At 39.5% G+C, this 21683-nt stretch overlaps 1 protein-coding gene across 1 annotated transcript in view; it reads left to right on the forward strand.

Moving 5' to 3' along the window:
* The window catches only part of KIAA0319 (KIAA0319 ortholog), a 44512-nt gene that overhangs the window by 15865 nt on the left and 6964 nt on the right, over window positions 1-21683 (forward strand). The window contains exons 3-18 of the mRNA XM_059483076.1: window positions 962-1145; window positions 3319-3417; window positions 4089-4186; window positions 4559-4646; window positions 5221-5313; window positions 5933-6065; window positions 7743-7971; window positions 10311-10434; window positions 11803-11935; window positions 12861-13009; window positions 14885-15036; window positions 16100-16238; window positions 17407-17566; window positions 18874-19016; window positions 19987-20109; window positions 21076-21166. Coding sequence (XP_059339059.1) covers window positions 962-1145; window positions 3319-3417; window positions 4089-4186; window positions 4559-4646; window positions 5221-5313; window positions 5933-6065; window positions 7743-7971; window positions 10311-10434; window positions 11803-11935; window positions 12861-13009; window positions 14885-15036; window positions 16100-16238; window positions 17407-17566; window positions 18874-19016; window positions 19987-20109; window positions 21076-21166 — 2138 coding nt within the window. The remainder of the gene's footprint in view (window positions 1-961; window positions 1146-3318; window positions 3418-4088; window positions 4187-4558; window positions 4647-5220; window positions 5314-5932; window positions 6066-7742; window positions 7972-10310; window positions 10435-11802; window positions 11936-12860; window positions 13010-14884; window positions 15037-16099; window positions 16239-17406; window positions 17567-18873; window positions 19017-19986; window positions 20110-21075; window positions 21167-21683) is intronic.

Below are 21683 nucleotides of genomic sequence, written 5' to 3' on the forward strand. Positions count from 1 at the left end.
GTATTTTTTTCTGTGAGAATGCCCAAACATTGGAGGTTTTCCAGAGAGATGGATTCTCTGTCCTTGGAGATGCTCATAACCTGACTGAATTTGGTCCTGAGCAGTCTGCTGTACCTGACCCTGCTTTGGGAGCAGGGGCTGAACTGGGATACCTCCAGGGGTCCCTTGCCACCTCAACTGTTTTTGATGTTAGTGTACACTTTGCCAACCTTCATAATCCTATTCTTCAGTTAATAGACAGTGTACAAATAATAGTATTTTGCTGTACCTTCATATGCCAAATACAGTAGCCATAATTAGAAAAATGCTTTTCCCATATCATTAGATCAGAAATTAATCCTAAGAATATTAAGGAAAACCTGCTGGCTCATTGAGGGTAATGTGTCATTGTAAGGTAAGATTAACCCAGTGCTGAGTTATTTGTGCCACACTTGCCATGTCCTTTGAGGCAGTTCTGATTTACTAACAAGGTCAGGCAGTGCTGCTTGATGCCTGAAGTAGAGAACATGTCGGGTGTTTTATTCCTGTTGAGGAGATAAAAGGACACAAGCAACTTGGGTACTGAGCAGATGTAGTAAGAAGCAAACACTCTGTTATGTTTGTGTATGGCACAAAGACAATAATACCACATAGACTTTCTGATATTGTCTTTTAAAGGTTTATAACTGTATTTAGACCTGTTGTACTGAATTTTTTAATATTTTGGTAACTGGTAGCATTAGTTGTATTCCAGGTTACCACATGATTGTTCTACATCTGAAACTTGGAAAATTAGCAATTGTTCCTGGTTGGAAAAAAAAACAGTCCTTGTTCAATGGGTATTCTGTATGTGAATAAAATCTTCTAGTAACATAAATCACCAGGGTCATCCTACATGCTATTTAAAAAACAGCATACCTCTAAATCTAGAAATGTGGAAAATGTCTCACAACAACTCTTTCCCTATAATTCCTTTTTTCAGGCTGCTACACCTTCCTCTTCTTCAGATAAACCAGATTTCTCCCCAGGCATGTCAGAGAAAACCCAGATTCCCACAGTGGCCCCAGAGAATGCCACTGAAGGTGGGATCATGCTACTTCCCACTAATGCTGCACCATCCGAGCCCATGCAGCTGTTCACACCACCTGCTACTGCTGCTCAAGCAGGTAATGTTTCAACAGAGCTTGTGATCTGAGGGGTACCTGCAGGTTGGACAGAGGGTGGGCATGACATTTCTACTGTCAGGTTTCCAACCTGTTGTAAGTAAGAGCTCATTTTTTATCCAAATGTTACATAATCCCACTTTAAACCTGTAGACCTACAGTAATACTGCAAACTTTAGACCCTGTAGTCACTTAATTCTGAGGCAAAACTCTGACCAAGTCCACCATTGTGAGAAATGACAACTCAAGGAAATACAGCAAAGTAAAAAGCCAAGATTAAAGACCTGTTTCAAACGTTTTAGGTTTTGGTGTTTGTTTTTTTTTTTACTTTGTAAGCAATACCTGAAGCTTTCTGGGATTTCAGAATAGTCTCTTGAAGCCATATTGTTGTTTTTGGTGTGTCTCTTCAGGGCACTGCTCCCTCTCAGAAACTCTGCAGTAGAAGCCTATCCATAGTTGCCAGACACCATGCAGCAACATAGATGGGACATGAGGAAGCTCAGCCCTTAACAGTGGAGAACACGGCCTCCAAATCCTGGGAAAACAAAATTTTGCTTTCATTTCAAAACTGTGGGGAAGCTTATCACACTTAAAGCTGCAGAACAGTTGGTTTTATTTTGAAAAGGACTTCTAACTACCATGTCCTCTGTAGTTGTGTTAAATTCTGTGTGTATGTTCATGTATCTCCTTTCTCCTGCTGAGTTTCCTGCCTCCCTGTGCACACTGACAAAGGGTTAGAAGGACCACAAGAAGCAGAGAAGCACAGATGTGTGTTTTTCTGCACTCCTAATGTACTGAGGGACATGGAGAGCTAAGCCCTTTGCTTCCTGGTAGAGGAAGTCTGGTTTAGAACATTCTTGACACCCTCTACCAAAATGCAACCTGCCAGCCAGGATAGCAGTAGCAGGTAAGAGGAAGAGATAAGCTACAAGAGATTCCTCTCCAAGACAGTGGATCATCATTACCACTGACTGTTAGCTAGGCAGCTTTTTCTCCTCCTCCTGTGAAGGAGCAGGTTGAAGAGGGCCCAAAAAGGAGATTGGAAGAAGAAGCTGAAGGGAAGGTTGTGATGAATCTCACAGTAGGTACTGCTTTATACAAGAATTGCCTAAAGTTTGTGTGTTCTCAGCCAGAGTGTCTAGAAAGTCTCAATGACAGTCCCTCATTCTCTCTTTTGGCCATCACCCTCTTCTAGCCATTTTATTATCATCTCATGTGAAGGTCCAAGTGCAAACCTTTGCTCCACAGGTGTCTAGGGCAACTTCCATGATCAATTGTGAAGCCTTGGGGGAATTTAGGTAGCAGTGACAGAAAGTGTGTTGTCAGTGTCTTCATTTCATCATTTTTAGACCCATCAGCTGCCACTACTGAGTAGCTTCTTTGGCATCTCTTCTGAGTTTGTGAGTTGGACATGTAGACACTAGTGAACACTGCCTTCAGAGAACTTTTGTTCTGTGTTTTTCCAATATTAAAAGGAAGATATTTGAAACATTTGAAATACAGGACTAAGTTGTGCTTGGGTATATTTCTTCTGGGGGCTGTTTTTGTGTACTTTGGCATTTTTTGAAAGGAAAAAGTTTTCACAGACAAGGACTGGATAGCAAGTAGATTGAATGGGCAGTTCAGATAATCAATAACCATTTCCCTTGCTATGCAAATGAATTTTTTAAAAGGAACACAAGATGGACATTGGAACCTGCCTTGCCAAGTGCCCCACGAACATAGGAATAGTACTTCTTGGTCAAGGAAAGTGTGATAATAAAGTTCTACTATGATTTTTTTGTCTTCCTGCACTTCCAATTACTGAGAAAAATACATAACTCTTTATGCAGAGCATTGTTACCTCTGATATAAAGGAAGAATGAGAATGCTTTTCTCTGAAACAGAAGCAGGGAAAATGAGGCATCATAGCTGGAGAAGAAAAAAAACAACTTTTGTTTGGTAAAAGGTGAAGGAATCACAGTCATGATTATTAGATCATTATTGATAATGATTAATAATGATTAATAGATCATTATTTTATAATGCATTAAGGATTTTTTTTAATTATTGCTGACTGTTCTCTGTAGAGTACTTGTCAAATTTTACTTAATCCAGTGCAAATGATATTTGATGATACTAAATTTGTATCAGTTCCATCTGTTATAACAATGTACTCATCCTGTTCTATATGCAGTTAAAGAACTTACTGTGTCTGCTGGAGATAACATACAAGTGGTGTTACCCAAAAATGAGGTTGAACTGAATGCCTTTGCTGTCCCACCACCACCTACAGGTCAGTTGAATGCCTTGGTATACAGGGAATGCATACACTACCAACTTGTAAATGCAGACAAGTTCTGAGTTATGTGAACATCTACCACTTCAGATAAAACAATTTTTCTTATTTCTAATACTGCCTCTTTTACAGCTCTAACTGCAGAGAGGATTTCCTCTGTTGGATTTTAAAGAGGAATTTTTAAGTGGCTTTTACTTTCAGAACCTGAACTTATTAGCCAGCTGATTCAATAGAAAGCCTGTAATTTCTACCAAAAGATGACGAGGCCTAGATTTTAGCATCTTGCTGAAAAGCTCAGGGCAGGGGAGGTGGGAAAGCAGGTTTGCATGCAACATTTGCCTTAAAACTGCCAGCTTCTGAATTGCAGGAGCAAGTATAAGATGTTTCATAAGTAGCTATGTAAAATATGTTGGCTTCACATTAAGAAGTTTTTTGTGAAGAAGTTGATTATTTGTGAAGTCCATTACATCCTTGCTGCTTTACCAAGTTGGAACACACTGGGAGTTTAACATGTGGTCATACTGCTTCATTTTACAGGCTTAGGCAGTAGCAGTCATGATCTCATACTGTAGTGTTTTATCTGATGAGTGGTGAACTTGATTTCTTTGTTTTCTGGGCTTATCTTGAACACAAAACTGATTGTTCTGACATTGTGTTATTGCTCTTAGAAACAGCCTACACCTATGAGTGGAGCTTAATCAGTCACCCTGCTGACTATAGTGGGGAAATGGAGCGCAGGCACAGCCAGACTTTGAAGCTCTCTCATGTAAGTGAGCTGTAAGCTCAGGCTCGTGTTTGTGTGCTTGTGTCCTTTCACAGAACTGTAACCTGTGGGGAAGGGCACCTTGATTTAAGGAGTTCAAGCCATCCTGAGTCTCTTCACTTGTTTTTGTCACCAAATTTATGCCAGTATCTTAGAGTGCTCTAATAATTTTCTAAGATAAAGGAAAAACTCTGCAGTGTTTACTTCATATTCCCCACTTCCAGGCAGTGGCTAGTGGCTTTTTATGTATGTGTTTATAAAAGTAGATTGAGGATTCAGACATCCCTATTTACTCTTTTGTGATATGATTGTCACATTTAAGCATACTTTTGTATAATCCAACATGTGACCCTATTTGTTCTGTATTTGTTTCAGTTATCAGTGGGACTTTATGCCTTCAAAGTGACAGTTTCTGGTGAAAATGCCTTTGGTGAAGGTTTTGTAAATGTCACAGTCAAACCAGGTAAATCAGTTGACTGATACAATAAATTTATTCAACACAATATTATAACACATTTATTCAGCAGCATACTTATCAAACAGTCTCTCAGTTACTGTTTGTCAAGGATATCTGGCGGTCCAGTCATACTGATGTGTTTCATATCTTGGTGTGTAGAAGGAGTTTTAAGAAAGTGGAGCTAAGGGTCCTGCTCACTGTGTTTGAGTGCTCTCTAGTCTTTCCCCCTCCTCAGGCAAAGCCTGAGATATCATCATGCCACCTTTACTAGTCCTTTTCTCCAGCTAGGGACAACAATCCTGTGCTGATCTGGCTCTATCTGCAGGTTACAGTGCACAGCTCTGATCTGAATTACACCACGTAGGAGCACTGCAGTGGAACACTGCTGTGTCAGCACACTGCTCATCACTAACCTCTTCTTTGCCTTGTCCAAAAAGGACAGCAGATGCTGCAAAGCTGTGTGTCCTAGATTTAATCACTGGGGACTATTGATTTGTAGACTTAACATAAGTTTTGCCTGGGCTTTCACTAATATTTTTTTTCTCCCCCTTTTTTTCTTCCTCCCCTATCTTTCTCACAGCAGTCAGAATTAATCAGCCACCTGTTGCTGTTGCTTCACCCAAAGTGCAAGAAGTTTCCTTGCCTACAACTTCTACCTTCATCGATGGCAGTCGTATGTACTGGACCATCCTGTGCTTATATCCTACATTTTTAATATACAGTTAAAACATTATTGTTTGTCAATTTCAAGTGAAATTTCTTATTCTCACTCTTCTCAGAAGTTCCCTGCATAATTATTTATTTTGGGAATATGTGTCCAGTTATAAATTATTTTAATAAATTAAAAAATTATAAAACACAACCTTGCACGTGGAGATTGAGATGCAGTGTGTCAGAGACTGCTGCATCCAGACAGCAGCTACTCTTACAGCTTCTTCCTGTCCTGCCCAGAAAATCTCTGTGCCAGTACAGCTGGGGCCATAGCAGAGAGCTGTCAGATAGGGTGTGATGAGATGTTGTAACTATATTCATAATTAATGAGTGCAGACAAGTCAGAAGGTGTAGAATATGAGGCTGATTTATTTTTTTTTTAAATTCATGCGTGTGAAGAATTGTGTAGATAAATTGTACCAAAGGTAACTTGGTATGACTCTGTGGTTAATGAAGCTTGTTCAATTATACTTGTAGAGACAATTGTAGAAAACCAGTTAGGGATGAACAAATGAATTACTTAAATATTCATTCCAGCAATTGCTACAAGAAACTGATGTGTTTTTCTTTAATGAATGTAGAAAGCATAGATGATGTGAAGATAGTGAGTTACCACTGGGAGGAAATTAAAGGTCCCCTGAGAGAGCAGAAGGCATCTGCTGACACACCTGTCTTGCACTTGTCTAACCTTCTTCCTGGAAACTACACCTTCAGGTACCTGCATGATTATTTTCTTGGAGGCCTATCTGTGATATCAGCTAAATTTTCATTTTTTTCTGTGCTCATCTGTATCTCCTCTAACAAAAGAATTTTTCTTCTGCATGCTGTTACTCTTCATTTTTCTCAGTGGAGAAACATATGGAGTGGTTTTATCAAAAAATGCTTGCAGTGATCCTTTATAACTCAAAATTACATAAAGGAAAGTATCATAAATTAATGTCCCCACTTTCAGCAGTAACAACTGTGACAGACTAATTTTTTCCCTAGCCTAGAAGCTGGCTAGTGCCCTGAATGAAACTGAGTCAGGCTGTGAAAGTCATCCTCTGAAGGGTGGTGGCAGACAGAATAATATTGGCAGACTGGTCCTCACAAGACATTGTTGTGCGCTGATTTTACTAAGAGTCATTCTGTTCTTTATGTTCTTTATAAAAGCATTTACCTTGCTAATGGTTTCCTCCATTTATGGATTGTTGAAGCTGGGGGCTGCCCAGATAGTGGAAGGAATGTTTGTGGTTCAAGGTGCTTTAGTAAAAATCAGTCCTTTTTCTGAACTGTTTAACTTAAAGCTCAGTCTCTACCGAGGCAGACTTCCCACTGACCCATCTTGGGTTCTTTGGCTGTCAGTGGGTTGCCTGACAGTCAATATATTATCTACAATCAGCAGATTGGCTTACATATACATTAACTGTGGTGCTTCACATAAGTTCCACCCAAAGTTTTACAGCTTCTGCTTCTTAATTCTGTATTTTTTACTGGAATTGTTCCATATCGGACAGTAGCAGAAATGAGTGTTAATTTTTTTCCGTGTTGAATGGGCAGAGTCTGGCTTACAAGCAATGCTTCTAAGTGTGTTCCAAACCATAGGGAATTCAGAAGTCAGTTGTTGCATCTCTGCAACTTTCAGGGAGGCTGACTAATGTGAACAAAAATGTCCAGTGCCCTTGATACACATGGATGTGCACTCATTGCAAAATGTATGGGTTCCCTACTGTCTGAGATAATGAGCACTAGTTTTGATCTGCTCAGGTTCCCTTCCATGTGGTCAGCTGTATGCAATTTTCATAACAGAGGTAGATTACAGATTAATTGGTCACCTTTGGAGTGCCTGCAGTAGTCTCATTTTAGGATTACTTTGTGCTTCTGAGAGGCAGTAATGTCTGAGGTTTTTAAAACCCTGCACATTTTTAGTTTTGTAACTTGACATTGATATTAATTAAAATTAGTAATGATGTGCCACAAAAAATAAGAAGTGAGGATCTGCTACTGTTCTATAAGCAGAGCTTCTGAACATCCAGAGTAGTTTTAGATGTTTCTCTGTACTGTTTCACTATAGGTGATGAATAAAATCCTTGTTTTTTGCTGAGTACATTTCTAAAAGATTTTGTACTGAATGGTGAAGTTGCTATTGACAGCAGGTATAGGGATTCAGAATATCTAGTTTTGTTTTTTGGATTTTTTTTTTTTTTTTTGTGAAAGGTTGAAATTTGGCTTTGTAAAGTTTTCTGAATTTCTTTCTTCCCTTAGCTGAGGGGTATGTGTGTCTGAAGCAGAAGTTCATATAATATAATCAGTGGTTTTTGTTTAGGTGGTGTTTGAAAAAGTGCCAGAAAAAGATTAATACTTCCATTTGGCAGAAGTTCATCTTAGCAGATTCTGTTTTTCCTGTTGTAGACTCACAGTGATTGATTCGGATGGAGCAGCCAACTCCACCATTGCATCTCTGACTGTCAACAAGCCAGTGGATTACCCACCTATTGCTAACGCAGGACCGAATCAGGCTGTCACTTTGCCCCAGAACTTCATCACACTGAATGGAAACCAGAGCAGTGATGACCATGAAATTGTCAGCTATGAGTGGTCACTTAGTCCCAAAAGCAAAGGCAAGGTTGTAGCAATGCAGGTATGTGTATTTCTCCTTTCATAGGATTGAAAAGCTCTTTTATCTTTGCCTCTAACATGGGCAAACACATATCTAAGTAACTGCTCAGGAGCACTGAAATACCTAGAGTTATGTTATTTTTTTGTTTTTCTCTCACATGTATTCAGTTCTTATTTTAGATACTACTTTTAACTACTTTTTTTTTTTAATTATTTGGGGCCAAACAAACCTGCTTGTTCTCTGGTGGTTTGTAAAGACTTAGCGATCACATTGTCTGTCCTTGAACCCTAGAAGCTGTTTCACAGACTCCCATCTTTTGAGCCTCTGGGCAGGCTGAAAACTGGTTGTAGGAGAATGTGGGGATGGTCACAGTTTTCTTGTAACACTCTCTCCTGGAGAGAGTAGAACTCAAATAGAAACTTCATTTTCTGAGTGAAAGATGACAAGACCTTTTGGCAGTGTTTATGCAGCCACACTCTGTGGTGGATTTTTATCCTCACTAAAACATGGGTTTCCAGTGAAGCCTTACAGAATTTATTCTCGTATTTTCATGACTGTTTCTATTGTTGTTGTTTTGGTTTTGTTTTTTTTTTTTAATCTGAGAAGTTAATAAATATTTTCATTGGACTTGCATTTGGTAAATTGGAGATTCTTACAGCTCTGTAGGCGGTTGAGATAATTAATGTAATGAATCCAGCTGAAACTCAGGAGCCATTTTTTATGAGACTTGATTTCTGACATGTTGGCAAATGCTTTAGACCTTCAGAACTTAAAAGAGATCACTGTAGATCTATTCAGGAAAGAAGTAATATTATTAATGCAAGACTACAGTGTAGAGGAAATTAAAAATTATGGAAGGACTTACAGCATGATGACTTTTTCTGATCGTTCACCAGAACAAAAACTTTCCAAAAGCACCCAAGCAAACTGAACTTGTAGTTTTTGAGAGCTGTTCAATCGTAGAGCAGTCTTTCTGAAGGAAGTGAATGACTGCTCAAATGATCCAATGGATTCAGTGGGTATTTAATGTGGAAATGCAAGTACATGTTACAGTTTCTTTTCAACAGACTAGTAATCTTTGTCATGTGCCTGAAGCTGAGGATTACAGAATCATAGAATGGTTTGGGTTGGAAGGGACATTGAAGATCACCTTGTTCCAACACCTTGCCATGGCCAGGAATGTCACTCACTAGACAAGATTGTTCAGGGTCCCATCCAGTTTGGCCTTAAACAGTTCCAGTGATGGAGTATCCACAGCTTCTCTGGGCAACCTGTGCTGGTGCTTCACCATCTTCTGAGTAAATAATTTCTTCTAATATCTAATCTAAGCCTGCCCTCTTTTACTTTGAAGCTATTCCCTCTTGTCTTGTCACCATCTGCCCATATAAAAAGTCCCTCTCCCTCCTTTTATAAGCCCTCTTTAGGTACTGGAAGACTGTAGTGAGGTCTCTCCAGAGCCTTCGTTTCTCCAGACTGAACAACCCCAACTTTCTCAGCCTTTTTTTGGAGAGCAGCTCCAGCCCTCTGACCCATCTTCATGGCCCTTCTTTCAACCACGCCAGAGGATGCTGGTCTGTGGTGTTTTAAATGGTATCCACTGTTAGAGTGCAATGTAGCAAGTACCTCTGCTGGTTAGTAATTGTTTATCAAGTCTCTGTTCTTATTGTCATCTTTATCCAAAAGAAAAAAAGAAAGCCAAATCTATTTGCATTATGCTTTGGTATTCCTCATATGAGAGATGCCGCAAATGTTCCTTTTATTAGCAAAAGGACCTATAGCTGGGCCCAGTCATTTTATGACTTCTGTAGGTATCAGCAAATGCTGCTAGAAGAGTAAACTCAGAACAGAGTTGTCTTGTTTAATATGGGGGTTTTTTTCCATAACCCTATTATTCTGGATTCAAGTCAAGCTTGGTTTTGCATTTAACAGTTTTTATAAGTACCAAGGGATGTCATTATGTTTGTTTTTAAAATATCCCTAAGGAAATGGAATAAACTGTAGGAATTTTCACCAGTGCCTAATTTCCTAATTGAGAGTGGGTAGTGTTCCATGTGTTTCACAGTTATTATTGTGGAGATGTGATCTATGCAGTGGTTATACCAACAGAAGAAAATAGGATTTATTGCCTATAGATATTTCTCTGGGTTGGTAGGAAGAGTTTGAATAGTGAACACATTACTTCTGTCTATGTCCCAAATTTTAAGCCTCCTCTTTATCTGCAAGGTGCATAACTCCTTGCTCAAACACTGTATTTATGACTTTAAGCATTTCTTTCTCCTTACATTTCTCTGTAAGACCTTTCATTACCCACAACCCATTTCTGTTTAATCTTGTGCCCTGTCCTTGCCGGTGCTGCGAAGGGAGTGCGGACGCCGTACCTGCAGCTCTCTGCAATGCAGGAGGGAGATTACACCTTCCAGCTGACTGTGACAGACTCTGCACACCAGCGCTCCACGGCCGAGGTGACGCTGATCGTGCAGCCTGGTAAGTCAGTGCAGGCATGGCTGGCTGCCTAAGGGCTGGCCCAGCCTGCTGCCTTGGCTCCAACACCTCCTCTCCTCACATTGTTCCACTGATATGGCAGCCCCAGTGCCTGGTACCCCTGCAACAAGGACTTGTCCACCTCCATTTTCTGTCAAAGCAGGCCGTTAAGTGTAGAATCAAACAAAATCAAACAAAATCCAGGTGGTGATCCTGAGGGCACACACCAGCCTGGTTATGTAAGGCAACAGAGGTCTGTTTGAATCTGCTTGTAAAACCCAAATTGTAGCTCTTGAGTTTAATGTCCTACAGAGTGTGTTTTGAAAGCTGCTCAGAGTATCAATCAGCGCTTTGTTCAGTTTTCTTATTGTTTTGCAATTCTCCTGCAAGAGTCCTTGTGTGATTTGAATTCACTTAAACAAATTGCCAAGGAAGAAGTGTCGACCAAGGACTTTTTGAAAGCTGCATCTTTCACATGTTTATTTATGTTTGGGAGCCAAATGATGAATAAGCCAAAATGATCTGGGCCTCATGTGATCTTTTTAATTCCTTATTTTTTCACAGTATGTTTGCCTTTTACATCCACAGTAGCCTTTTCTGCCCCTGTGCAGGTCTGACATTCCACCATGGGGAAATGTTTTATCTTCCTGTTACTGCTTAATATACCTCCTTTGTAGATTATTCCTTCTGGGGCAACTTTACAGCAGTCATTCACTGCAGAAACAAGAACATGAATTGGAAGTGTGGTGTGTGGTGGTGCCTTTTAGAACCCGTCATAATGTGGAATTAGAAAGATGCTATTGCTGAAGTCAGGCTCAAGGGTAAATGAATATGCAGGAAAATTGTATTGTTGCCAGTTTTACCATGTCACAAAAGCAGAGGCTGAAAACAGAGTAGCAGGTTATGTTTCTTTGCTAAATTCTCAAAGCCTCTCAATTGGCATTAACTTAGTGGCCTTGAGCAGCAGAGAGAAGGGGTCAGTATCTTCTCTGAGGGCAAAGAATCAAATTTGTGTGGGAGGTTTTGAAAGGGGTGGACTGGTAGAACCAGGAGAATACCCCTCATGTTTTATGACATTTTATATAATGCATTGAGCATGCAGCAAGATTTTTGGGAGTGTGACTGTGCCTTCAGATATGAATATGAAAAAGAGAAGTAATTGCTGTGGGATTTGGGATCCTGCTTGCTGTGGGACTTGACTTGCTGCAGAGCAGACCTCCCACCTGCTGGCTTGTGCATGTCATACTTGTGGTTTGTACCTTTTGAGCCAATATATCAAATTTTTATTGAAATACCCTATGTAAAATTTGATTGGCAAGCATTGCCAGTGACTACCTCAAAAATGTCATACACTAAATGCTAATTTTGCAGAAAATAACAGTCCTCCAGTAGCAGTGGCTGGCCCTGACAAGGAGTTGACCTTCCCAGTAGAAAGTACTACACTGGATGGAAGCAAAAGCCAAGATGACCAAGGCATTGTCTTCTATCACTGGGAAAATATCAGGTATCGAAAGATTTTACTCATCCTTAGTAAAAAAGTGGAAATGGTTGAGTCTAGAGCCTCTTATCCAATCATGTTGAATGATGAATCGTGAATTATGTTTGAAAATCGTTTTCAGGACAATCTCACTTGGGTAAGTAATAGTGTAAGAAATAACAATTTTAAGCTGAACTTGAAAAGCTCAGACACTCTCTGCCTATGTTTTGCAATGTTTCATTTTGAGGCCTACTTTTATAAAATTAAGAGAAAATGACAGGAACTTCTGTGTCTCCTGTTAAAAAGCAAGTAGCAGGTTTGGGTTGCATCCTGTAATATACAAAGTTTTTCCATTTGTGCTCAGAACTAGGGTTTCTCAGTCACTTGTTTATTGAAAATAAAGTGTCAGTCATATTGCCTTGAACTTCCAGTAATGGGTGACTAAATCACTCTTAAATGATAATGGAAAATATTTTACAAAAGCCTATAACTCTATGTTTATGTGTAAACCTAACTGATCCTTAATAAAAGGGACAGGTATTTTAGCTCCTGCAGCTGTTGTACCTGGTACAGGAAGAGTTATGCTGGCAGACAGTTATACTGGCAGGGTTGTGAGGGCTCTTAGAGCAATATCATTTGCATGAAATAGTTATTAGTTATAGTTCTGTTTTTATGCTCTGATGAATAGAACCCTGTGTTGAGGTTGAACTTCTGGGGGGTGTTTTCTACTCTTCTGATAGGTGGGGATGTATGCTTGGGTGCTTTGAATGTCTTGAGAAAAGGTATTAATTAATTCTCTAACTTAAACTCATGTCTCAAATAGTTCTTTAGCCATCAGTGCTTACAGCAGTAGTAGAACTATAACACACAAAATCAAAAGCCTGAGCAATTCTGCTGACGTCACAGTTTGGGTGGCTGGGCACAATTATTTTTGTGAGATGTTTTGTTTCAGTGGGCCAAGCTCTGTACTGATGGAAAACACTGACAAGGCAATAGCTACTGTGACTGGCCTCCAGGTTGGCACCTATCACTTCAGGCTGACTGTGAAAGACCAGCAGGGCTTGAGCAGTGCATCTGTGCTCTCCATTACTGTGAAGGAAGGTAAGCCTGGCTGCTGCCTCTTAGGGCATGGTGGGCAACTGGACACTTCATTCAGTCGCTGGTGGAATGTGAAGGAAATCAGAACAGAAAGGGGTAACATATTTGGTGTTACATTTCAAATGTGTTTAAGAAAACTGCTCTTTTGTAGTGAGGTAGTATTAATTAATTTCCTTTGAAGAATTAATTTCCTTTGTTACAAGCTGTTTCGATGTTCAGTATATGCAAAATTAGTTATAATAAACATGCTCCAAAATAATATTTTCTACAATTGTATGTCTACATCATTAAGAAGATATGTTTTTATTTTATCTTTGAAATTAAGCTTTGAGCAGAAAAGCAGTTTTACTGTGAATTTTAAAGTAACATCCAAGAAGTGACATCTCAGTGAACCAAGTTCCACTTAAAAATTTAATATTAAAAGACCTGGATTGTTTGTTTTGGTTTGTTTTTTTTTAATTTTTTGATGTGGTGTGTTCTTATGGTGGGTTTGTTTTTGTTGGGGTAGGTTTTTTTTTAATTATACAGAGAATCAGTTGCTTTAGTGTGGGGTATTTATTTTGTGGGGTTTTTTCCCAACATGCATGCTGCAGAAGAGGCTTTAGGATAATCACAGTATGATAGAGTGGTTTGGGTTTGGAGAGACCTTGAAAATTATCTTCCTCCAAACCTCCTGCCATAGGTTGGGACACCTTCCACTAGACCAGGTAGCTCAAAGCCCCATGCAGTCTGGCCTTGGACACTTCCAGGGACGTGTTGACTTCAGCAAGCCCAGGATGCAGTTGGCTTTCTGGACTGCAAGTGCACATTGCTGGGTCATGCTGAGCTTCTTGTCAGTCAACACCCCAAGTCCTTCTCTTCAAGGATTAGAGGCATTATGCTGACTACTCCCAATCCAGTCTCTGCCCAACTTATACTTGGGATTGGCATTGCTGTGACCCATGTGCATCTTGGAGAAGAAGCTGGACTTTGTTTTACTCATGAGCAACATTGCTTGAACTGTTTCAGAATTTCAGTTAGTGTTTAGTTAGAAGTATGTGGCAAGAGCTCTGCCCTAATGTGTCCATGGTCTTGTTTGTACTGTGAAGTGTAGCCACATTAAGTTCTACCTACAGGTGCGGGTTTGATATTAAAAATACACAGTTTTCCAATAACCAAGTTTAGTCAACTGATTTTACTTGGAAGAGGCACAGCCCTGTGCTGTTAACAGACAATGCCCTTGAGATCTGCCCAGGATTGAATTATTTATGTCCAACTATTTGTGTACAGTGAGGTATTCCACTCAGCCCCACAGCTTCCTTGAGCCCTAGCTTACTGGTTGTGTTCTGAAAAAAATCAGTGACATCTAGTTTCTGAAAAGAGAACATGTTCATCCTTCTTTGGCTTTTTTTCACCATATGTCCAATGCATGACTTAGTTTCACTGGTAGTGGCGAGCAAAAAACATTTGGGAATTAGACTTACTCTTAAATTTCCTGATTGCGTTTTGCCTACATACCGGCATTTTGAAGATACAAGGTCTTACTGGGTAATAAGTGATTTTCCAGATGAAAAAGTCCCAGCTGTGATCTCACGCTGTGCTGTGTTTCTAAGTAGGCAGAAAGTCTTTTTGCTTGACCAAGAAGATCTGATGCCTAAGTTATTGTGAGACTATAAATAAAATATCCCACAATGCTTTTTGGAAAAGATCTTTCTGCTCAAGTGCAATATGCTTAGAGCCAGATTTTGTATGCCCACTCATCCTTTCTCTGTAGCTTTGATACGAGGTTCTGTTGTTATTGTCTGTAATCAGCAGGTAAAGAATTGCAGTGTGGGTGTATTGGCAATGGCATGTCACATGTTTTGAAAGCAAATCCTTCTCCACTATTTTTATGGCTAGAAAACAACAGTCCACCCCGGGCACATGCTGGTGGGAAGCATGTTCTAGTGCTTCCAAACAACTCTGTTACCTTGGATGGCTCAGGGTCTGCTGATGACCAGGGCATTGTGTCATATTTGTGGATTCGGGATGGTCAAAGCCCAGCAGCTGGGGTAAGTTTCTTGAAGGTTTTAACGTAATTTGGCTTTTGTTGTGCACGTAACTGCAGCAGGGAGAGCAGGTATGACCCATAAGATGCTGTCAGGTGTGCTGCCTGTTTCTGGTTTGTCTCTCCTGCTCTCTGTAATGCTGTAGTTCAAGAGACTGGTGATATTTTCAGTACAGCTAGAGAATATAGTAATTAAGGACTGCGGCAGTGCACAGTAATTGGTGATAGTATGAAGCTAATGTGTTTGAGGGAAAAATAAAATCTGAAATCCAGATATTCCAAAGGAGGAAGGGTCTGAGAGAGCAAGTACCAATAAAGTTTGAGGAATCCTGCCTGGTAGCATGCAAGGTAAAGTTTAAGGTAAAAATAGTGTTTGGCATTACATGTATAGGCACCTTCCCAGGCCGACTATTAGCCTGGGGCATTATGGCAGGGGATTCTGCTCCCTGAGTGGGGCAAACAGCAGAAATACCTGAGGAAAAACTTCAGTTAGTGTCAACTAATAAAACTGGGATAATTTTTTCCCTATTTGCAAAAAGTTTTCTGGACAGCTCTTTGGTCTCGGGAAGATCAGCAAGATCAGTAAATCAGCAAGTACTGGGAGAGGAGAAGAAGCAAAGCCATTAAAAAAACTTCTAGAAGCAATTCACAGGAGGCTGTATGAATTGAAGAGGTTTAGCTTAAATATAGCTGGTAGAGTTGATAGTTGAAAATGCATGAACTCCAAGGAGAAGAAATTAGGAGTTAAGGAAGCAGAACTAAGGATACCCTACTAAAATTGAGAAATAATAATGTAACTGTCTTGGATTTTGAAGAAGATGAGTTATTCAGATTGTCAGCTGTTCTCTCTTTGGGTGTTTTTAGTGAAAATATCCACAGTGTGCAGACCATGAAATTTGGTTGCTTCCAAATTTCATTACTCTGCTACAAACTGTGGGTAGGTCACATTTGTCCCAAAAGTCAAAGCAAGAGCACACAGCATCATACCAGATAGCTGACTTGATAATGAAAACTGCAAATGAAATCTTTCTCGGAGGGTGTAACTATTCTGGACCTTGTTTTTGCAGGATGTGATCCATGGCTCTGACCATGAGGCAGTACTGCAGCTAACTAATCTTGTGGAAGGAACCTATATTTTCCACTTGAAGGTGACAGATGCTAAGGGAGACTCAGATGTTGATTCAGCAACTGTTGAAGTGCAGCCTGGTATGACAATTAAAAGGTCATCAACATGTTGTGAATACCACATCTTTGTTCTCCTCTTCACTTATTTGTTCAGATGTTGATGAGAATCTCTCAAGTTAAAAGACAGAGCAAACAGGTCTCTCTCTTTCTGCCTTCTTACTCTTCTGTGACTAGGCCCAAGTGTGTTAAAAGGTGACATAAGGATTCTTAACTGCTACAGTTGCCACAGTTAGGACCATAAATAAATAAAAATTATACTTACTAGTTAATATTTTCATTAGGATTTTGTTGCTTCTCATTAATTATAGGTTGTTTCTTTTTCTGGTTGTTAATTCGATTGGTCAATAGAAAGAGATGGGAGATGACCACTGAATTTAAGCACAAATGCTGCTGTTTGATGGTTGAAAGTGTGGCTTTGTTCATTTTTCTCCTTTCATCCTGAAAGACCAAAAAATTCCTCAAATAATTTCAGGGGGTTGTAATTGCAGGTGAAATAGCTAAAGGATGGACGTTGAAGTCTCAGGAATAGAGTCTGAAATCTTGGGTCTGTCAGAGAGACCTTGTTTATCTGGCTTCTGGGCAATGATAATGTAGTCATAGTAATTGGATTCTGATTCTCATGAGATATCTGTGAAGTTTGTTTTGTTTGCAAGGCACTATAGAAGTTCAAGCACCATATAACAGAAAACTCAGTTTGTAAGGGTAGGCAGGGTAAACATACCTGATATTTCTCAAATTTACCATCTTCATTTAGACTTGTTCACTGTCTTGCATGCTACAATACAAGTCCATCTTTGGCTCCCTTTTCCTGAGTTGTCAGCAGTAGATTACTAGCAGGGAATTTGGTAATTGAACTCATCTAGTGCTTACCTCTGACTTTAAGAAGGCAGCATTTAGGAGAGCAGAAGTTGATCTTCTGCACAGAAATGTGTAAATGCTGGAAGTGCACTCTGAAGTACTTTATTTCTATTGATAAGATGGGTTACTATTTTAGGACCCACCAGGTTTGTTTCATAGATAATTTGAAAAAATAAGCTGAGTACTTCTCTAAGAACACAAAAAAGTTGGCTTATCAGTGATAGGGTCCTATGCAGAAAACTATAGTGCTAATAAATACTTTCAAGTACTGCATGTTGGTACTAAAATACTTGCCAGGCTCTGAAGGAATAGCATATTCTTCTTCTGTCAGATCCCAAAAGGAATGGTCTGGTGGAGTTGATCCTGCAGGTTGGAGTGGGACAACTAAGTGAGCAGCAGAAGGACACTCTGGTGAGACAGCTGGCTGTGCTGCTGAATGTTTTGGATTCAGATATCAAAGTTCAGAAGATACAAGCCTACTCGGATATAAGGTACAAAGATGTCCTGTTGTGCCAGAAAGACTTGTGATTTACTTTGCCTCTCTCACTGCTCATAATTAGTTGCAAAATAATCTTTCCTAAGATGACAAAAAATGCTATACTTCTCAACAGAATATACTGTAAAAGGTGAATTTCTTGGTAGAAGGTAGAAAATTGATGAAGTAAACTCTGTAGACTGTTTTGTTTTTAAAAAAAATCCCATTTCTTCTGTACAATTTTTTTCTTTTTCCTTTAAAGTGCATGCATATTTCAGTGTCTTTGTTCCATACAGTGCTGCTGTTTTTTCCAAATGTTGGATGGAGTGAGATAAACAGACTTTCTCACAGTGAAGCATTTATTGTATTTCAAAGTAATGTTCCAGCTCTGTTTAATCAAACCTATTTTATTTCCCCTTTTTTTTCTACTTCTTCTCCATGGTTTTGATATTCTTAATATTTTATAAACATTTTCCCAGGTAACTGGTGGTGAAAATCCATTTTTTGCACAGAAAACTCCACAGTGGATTCTCTTAAATGTGGTATTTCACCGTGAAGAAGAAATAGTCCCTGCAGTTGGTGTAGAATGCTAGAGATGGCTGTGTGTACCCTGAGAAACTTGTCAGCATGATTGGTAGAACCTATTTACATGAGTTAGCTTTAAATTGCTTGTTGTCAACCACTTAGTAATTTAAAACCCATTTTGATGTTTGTTTAGCTTTTGGGGAGCTTCTTAAAATTTTAAAACACAGTGTGGAAAGTCTACCATTTATACCTACGGTATTTTTTATCACAGCTTTTCAAATTAAATTGTTCACATTCAAATTAAAATGTTCCCTGAAATGTCTGATACAGGGTGAGATCAACACCACCCAACTTACAAGTTGTGGATGACAGGGCAGGAGGGCTTCCACATTAAGTTCTCTAGATCCCTTCCTTCTGAGCTTTTTCTCCTATTAAATTCAGTTTCCTAAATTTAGTGAAATTGCTTCAGAGTGTTTTGTGACAGGCTTTATATGACAGTGGAGAAAGCAAATGTATACATACTTAAAGGTCAGGAAGACCAAGGAGGGAATTATATTTGCTGTTATCGTTCTCTATCATCTGTGAAACTGAGCATCTCAAGAACTGCTGGTGTTCCCAGCTCAGAATGAAGATCAGTTCAGGGCTCCACAGACATAGTTCCCTAATCTTTATCAGTAGTGATGTTGGCTTTCCAGAAGCAAAAAAGACTAAATGCGATATGCCTTTAGACTTTATTGCTAAATGCATGGCAAAAGTGGTCTGTGACAGCAGTCCTGACTTTAGCTGTTCTTTCTGCAGCACTGCAGTTGTGTTCTATGTGCAGAACGGGCATCCTTCCATGGTGATCAAGGCGTCAGATGTCTCACGGACTCTGCACGTGCAGCTTTTGAAACAGAAGGCTGACTTCCTGCTTTTTAAAGTCCTGCGAGTGGACACGGCTGGTATGTTTTGGTTGTGCTTGCCCATCTCAGAACTTTGCAGACATTTGGCTAACACAGCACCTGGAAACACTGCATGAAGTCTTTCTGGCTGCCATCTGGTGTCTGGGCTTGGTAGCTTTACAAAAGATGATGTTGAGGAAAATACTTAAAATGCTTCATGATGTGTAGTAGGTAGACTGGTGTCAGTCACTCTTAAAAGATGCCATCTGTATCAGCAGGCACATCTTAATCTGGTCTGCATTAGGAAGGCCTGTGGAATGAGGATAAAAATACCTTAAAGGTATAGGATAATGAGGATATGAGCATAAAGATACCTTTTCTTACAAGATGTGCAAAACTTAATATAGCCATAAAGTAGATATGTTTCATGTCTATGCTTCCTTCAGGGCTTTTACAGTAAACAGGCTTGTAATCTAACTTGTTCTTGTCTGCCTGTATTAGGCAAAATGGATGATAGCTGTGTTACCACCTGGTCTTCTAATCTTTGCAATATACACAGGCCACTGGGGTTTCCTATAATGAACTCTTTATTTTGCCCCAAAAGATGCTTGAACTTCTAAGCTTATTTTAAACTACACTAGTAATGTCAACCCTTTATGATCCTTAGGTATTACAGACATAACTTCTCCATAATTTAAAATCAGGACACAACAATTCAAGTACAAACAAAGTAAGCAAGCTCTGGTGATAAAATAGTCACTGACTGTGCAGTAAATTCTGGCTTTATTTACTGGGTGAAAAGGTTGTTGTTCTGTTATAAATATACTCTGATCACATTCTTTGTTCACACAGCCAGCAGTCTGCTACTCTGTAGATCTATTTGACACATAACCCCAAAGGAAGGGGAGTTTCAAAACATATCACAGTGTTATGAGCCAGATGCTTTACCACCAATCTAGTCTAACATTAAGAGGATGTATGAAAAGTTGTCCATTTACACAACAGACCCTGTGTTTGGTTCTGTTCTTAGCCTGTCTTTTGAAATGCTCTGGACATGGGCACTGTGACCCCATAACAAAGCGCTGCATTTGCTACCAGCTGTGGATGGAAAACTTGATTCATCGTTATCTCAGTGATGGAGAGAGTAATTGTGGTGAGTTTGGGTGTTGTGGGATGTCTTTCAAGAGTAACTTGTTGTCATGTGAGACTGTTAATTATTTGTTCTTGGAATGGGGAATACTTAAGAGGTAGATGGTGAGGGGAGACTAAAAGAGTCTGTGTTTTCCAGCCTAACAATACCTTTCTATAGAAAAATATTTGAATAATTTCTTGAAATGATATCTTGACAGTAGTAGCCTACATTTTGAAGAGAATCACTATTTGAATAAATAATGTGAAAACTTGGTAATGAGAGGGAGATTTTGCAACAATTTGGGGCCAGTTGGAGGATTTGTTGAATAACATGGGCATTGCAAAGCTTTTGGGCACCTCTGTTGCAAAGCTGGAAAAGAGGCAATTATTTCAATTTCTCTGACTGGGTGATTGATGCTTCTGTGCCAGAATATGATCTGATGTAAGCAAAGAAGACATCAGTCTTCCAGACTGACCAATACTGACCTTTAGAACCTGATAACACTGACAACTGTGAGTATACACATGTTGGAGTTCAAATTGCACATCTCTCTATATCCTGTCCTGTTTACCTGGATTTATAAATATAAATGTGGAGCTAGAAGGATCTACATCTAATCAGCTCCTCTTATGAAGCACTACTAAAGTGCCAGACCCAAAGCACCTCTTTTTATTTTAGTTAGGGAATGATAACTGAGGTGATAACCATGACCCTTTGCAGGACTGTCAGTTCCCACACAGACTTCAGATATCTTGAGGTGGTGAAAGTGATTTTAGAGTATCTGATATCTAATAGTATATATAATGTGCACTTCTAATCTTAAAACTTAAAGATTTTTAGGGATTCATCTAAGAATATGTTGGTGCTGTTTTCCTACATTCCTTTTGTCACTCCCCATTCCTCAGGATTGGTTATTTTAATGGAGTTGTATTAGAAATTATTCTATTCACATGACCTTACAAAGCACTGTTGTGTTTCTTTTTTCAGAGTGGAGTATACTCTATGTGACTGTATCTGTTTTTATTTTCATTGTGGTCATGGTAGGGCTTGCCTGGTTCTGCATCTGCTGCTGTAAAAGGTACATGATTTGTGTTTCTTTTTGATGGGGTACACAAAAAAATTGCACACAACTGCCACATTTTAGTCCAGTCCATAGCACTAAACCACTGAGCTCATTTTGGACATGTAAGGAGCTTCCTGTAGCTGTTTCTGTAGACACATCCTTCTTTTGAAAAAAAGGAGTATCCATTTGTCTCTGCTCTTCTGCATTATGAAAACCAAAAAGTTGATGTTGCAGTATCCTTCATATTAAGTGATAATTGATGTTAAAATGCTGAGAGTATACTGCAGATCTTCAGTCTCCTACTGAGCCCTGCAGGTACTCCATGCTAAAAAAATAAAAGGCACACCCTGAAGGTCACTGATGTAGGAATGTTCCAGGCCATGGGAAAGGATCTGCTCCCAATCTGTTTTAGGCTTTGGACAAGAAGGGTGGGTGCCTAGGCTGCATGTGGCTTACAGGCAAGGAGTACTCTAGTGATCTCAGTCATGCAGACTTCTTGCTTCATCTTTCTTTACACAGGAGCATTCATACT

The sequence above is a fragment of the Ammospiza nelsoni genome, chromosome 1, assembly GCF_027579445.1.
Source record: "Ammospiza nelsoni isolate bAmmNel1 chromosome 1, bAmmNel1.pri, whole genome shotgun sequence".
NCBI classification, from domain to species: Eukaryota; Metazoa; Chordata; class Aves; order Passeriformes; family Passerellidae; genus Ammospiza; species Ammospiza nelsoni.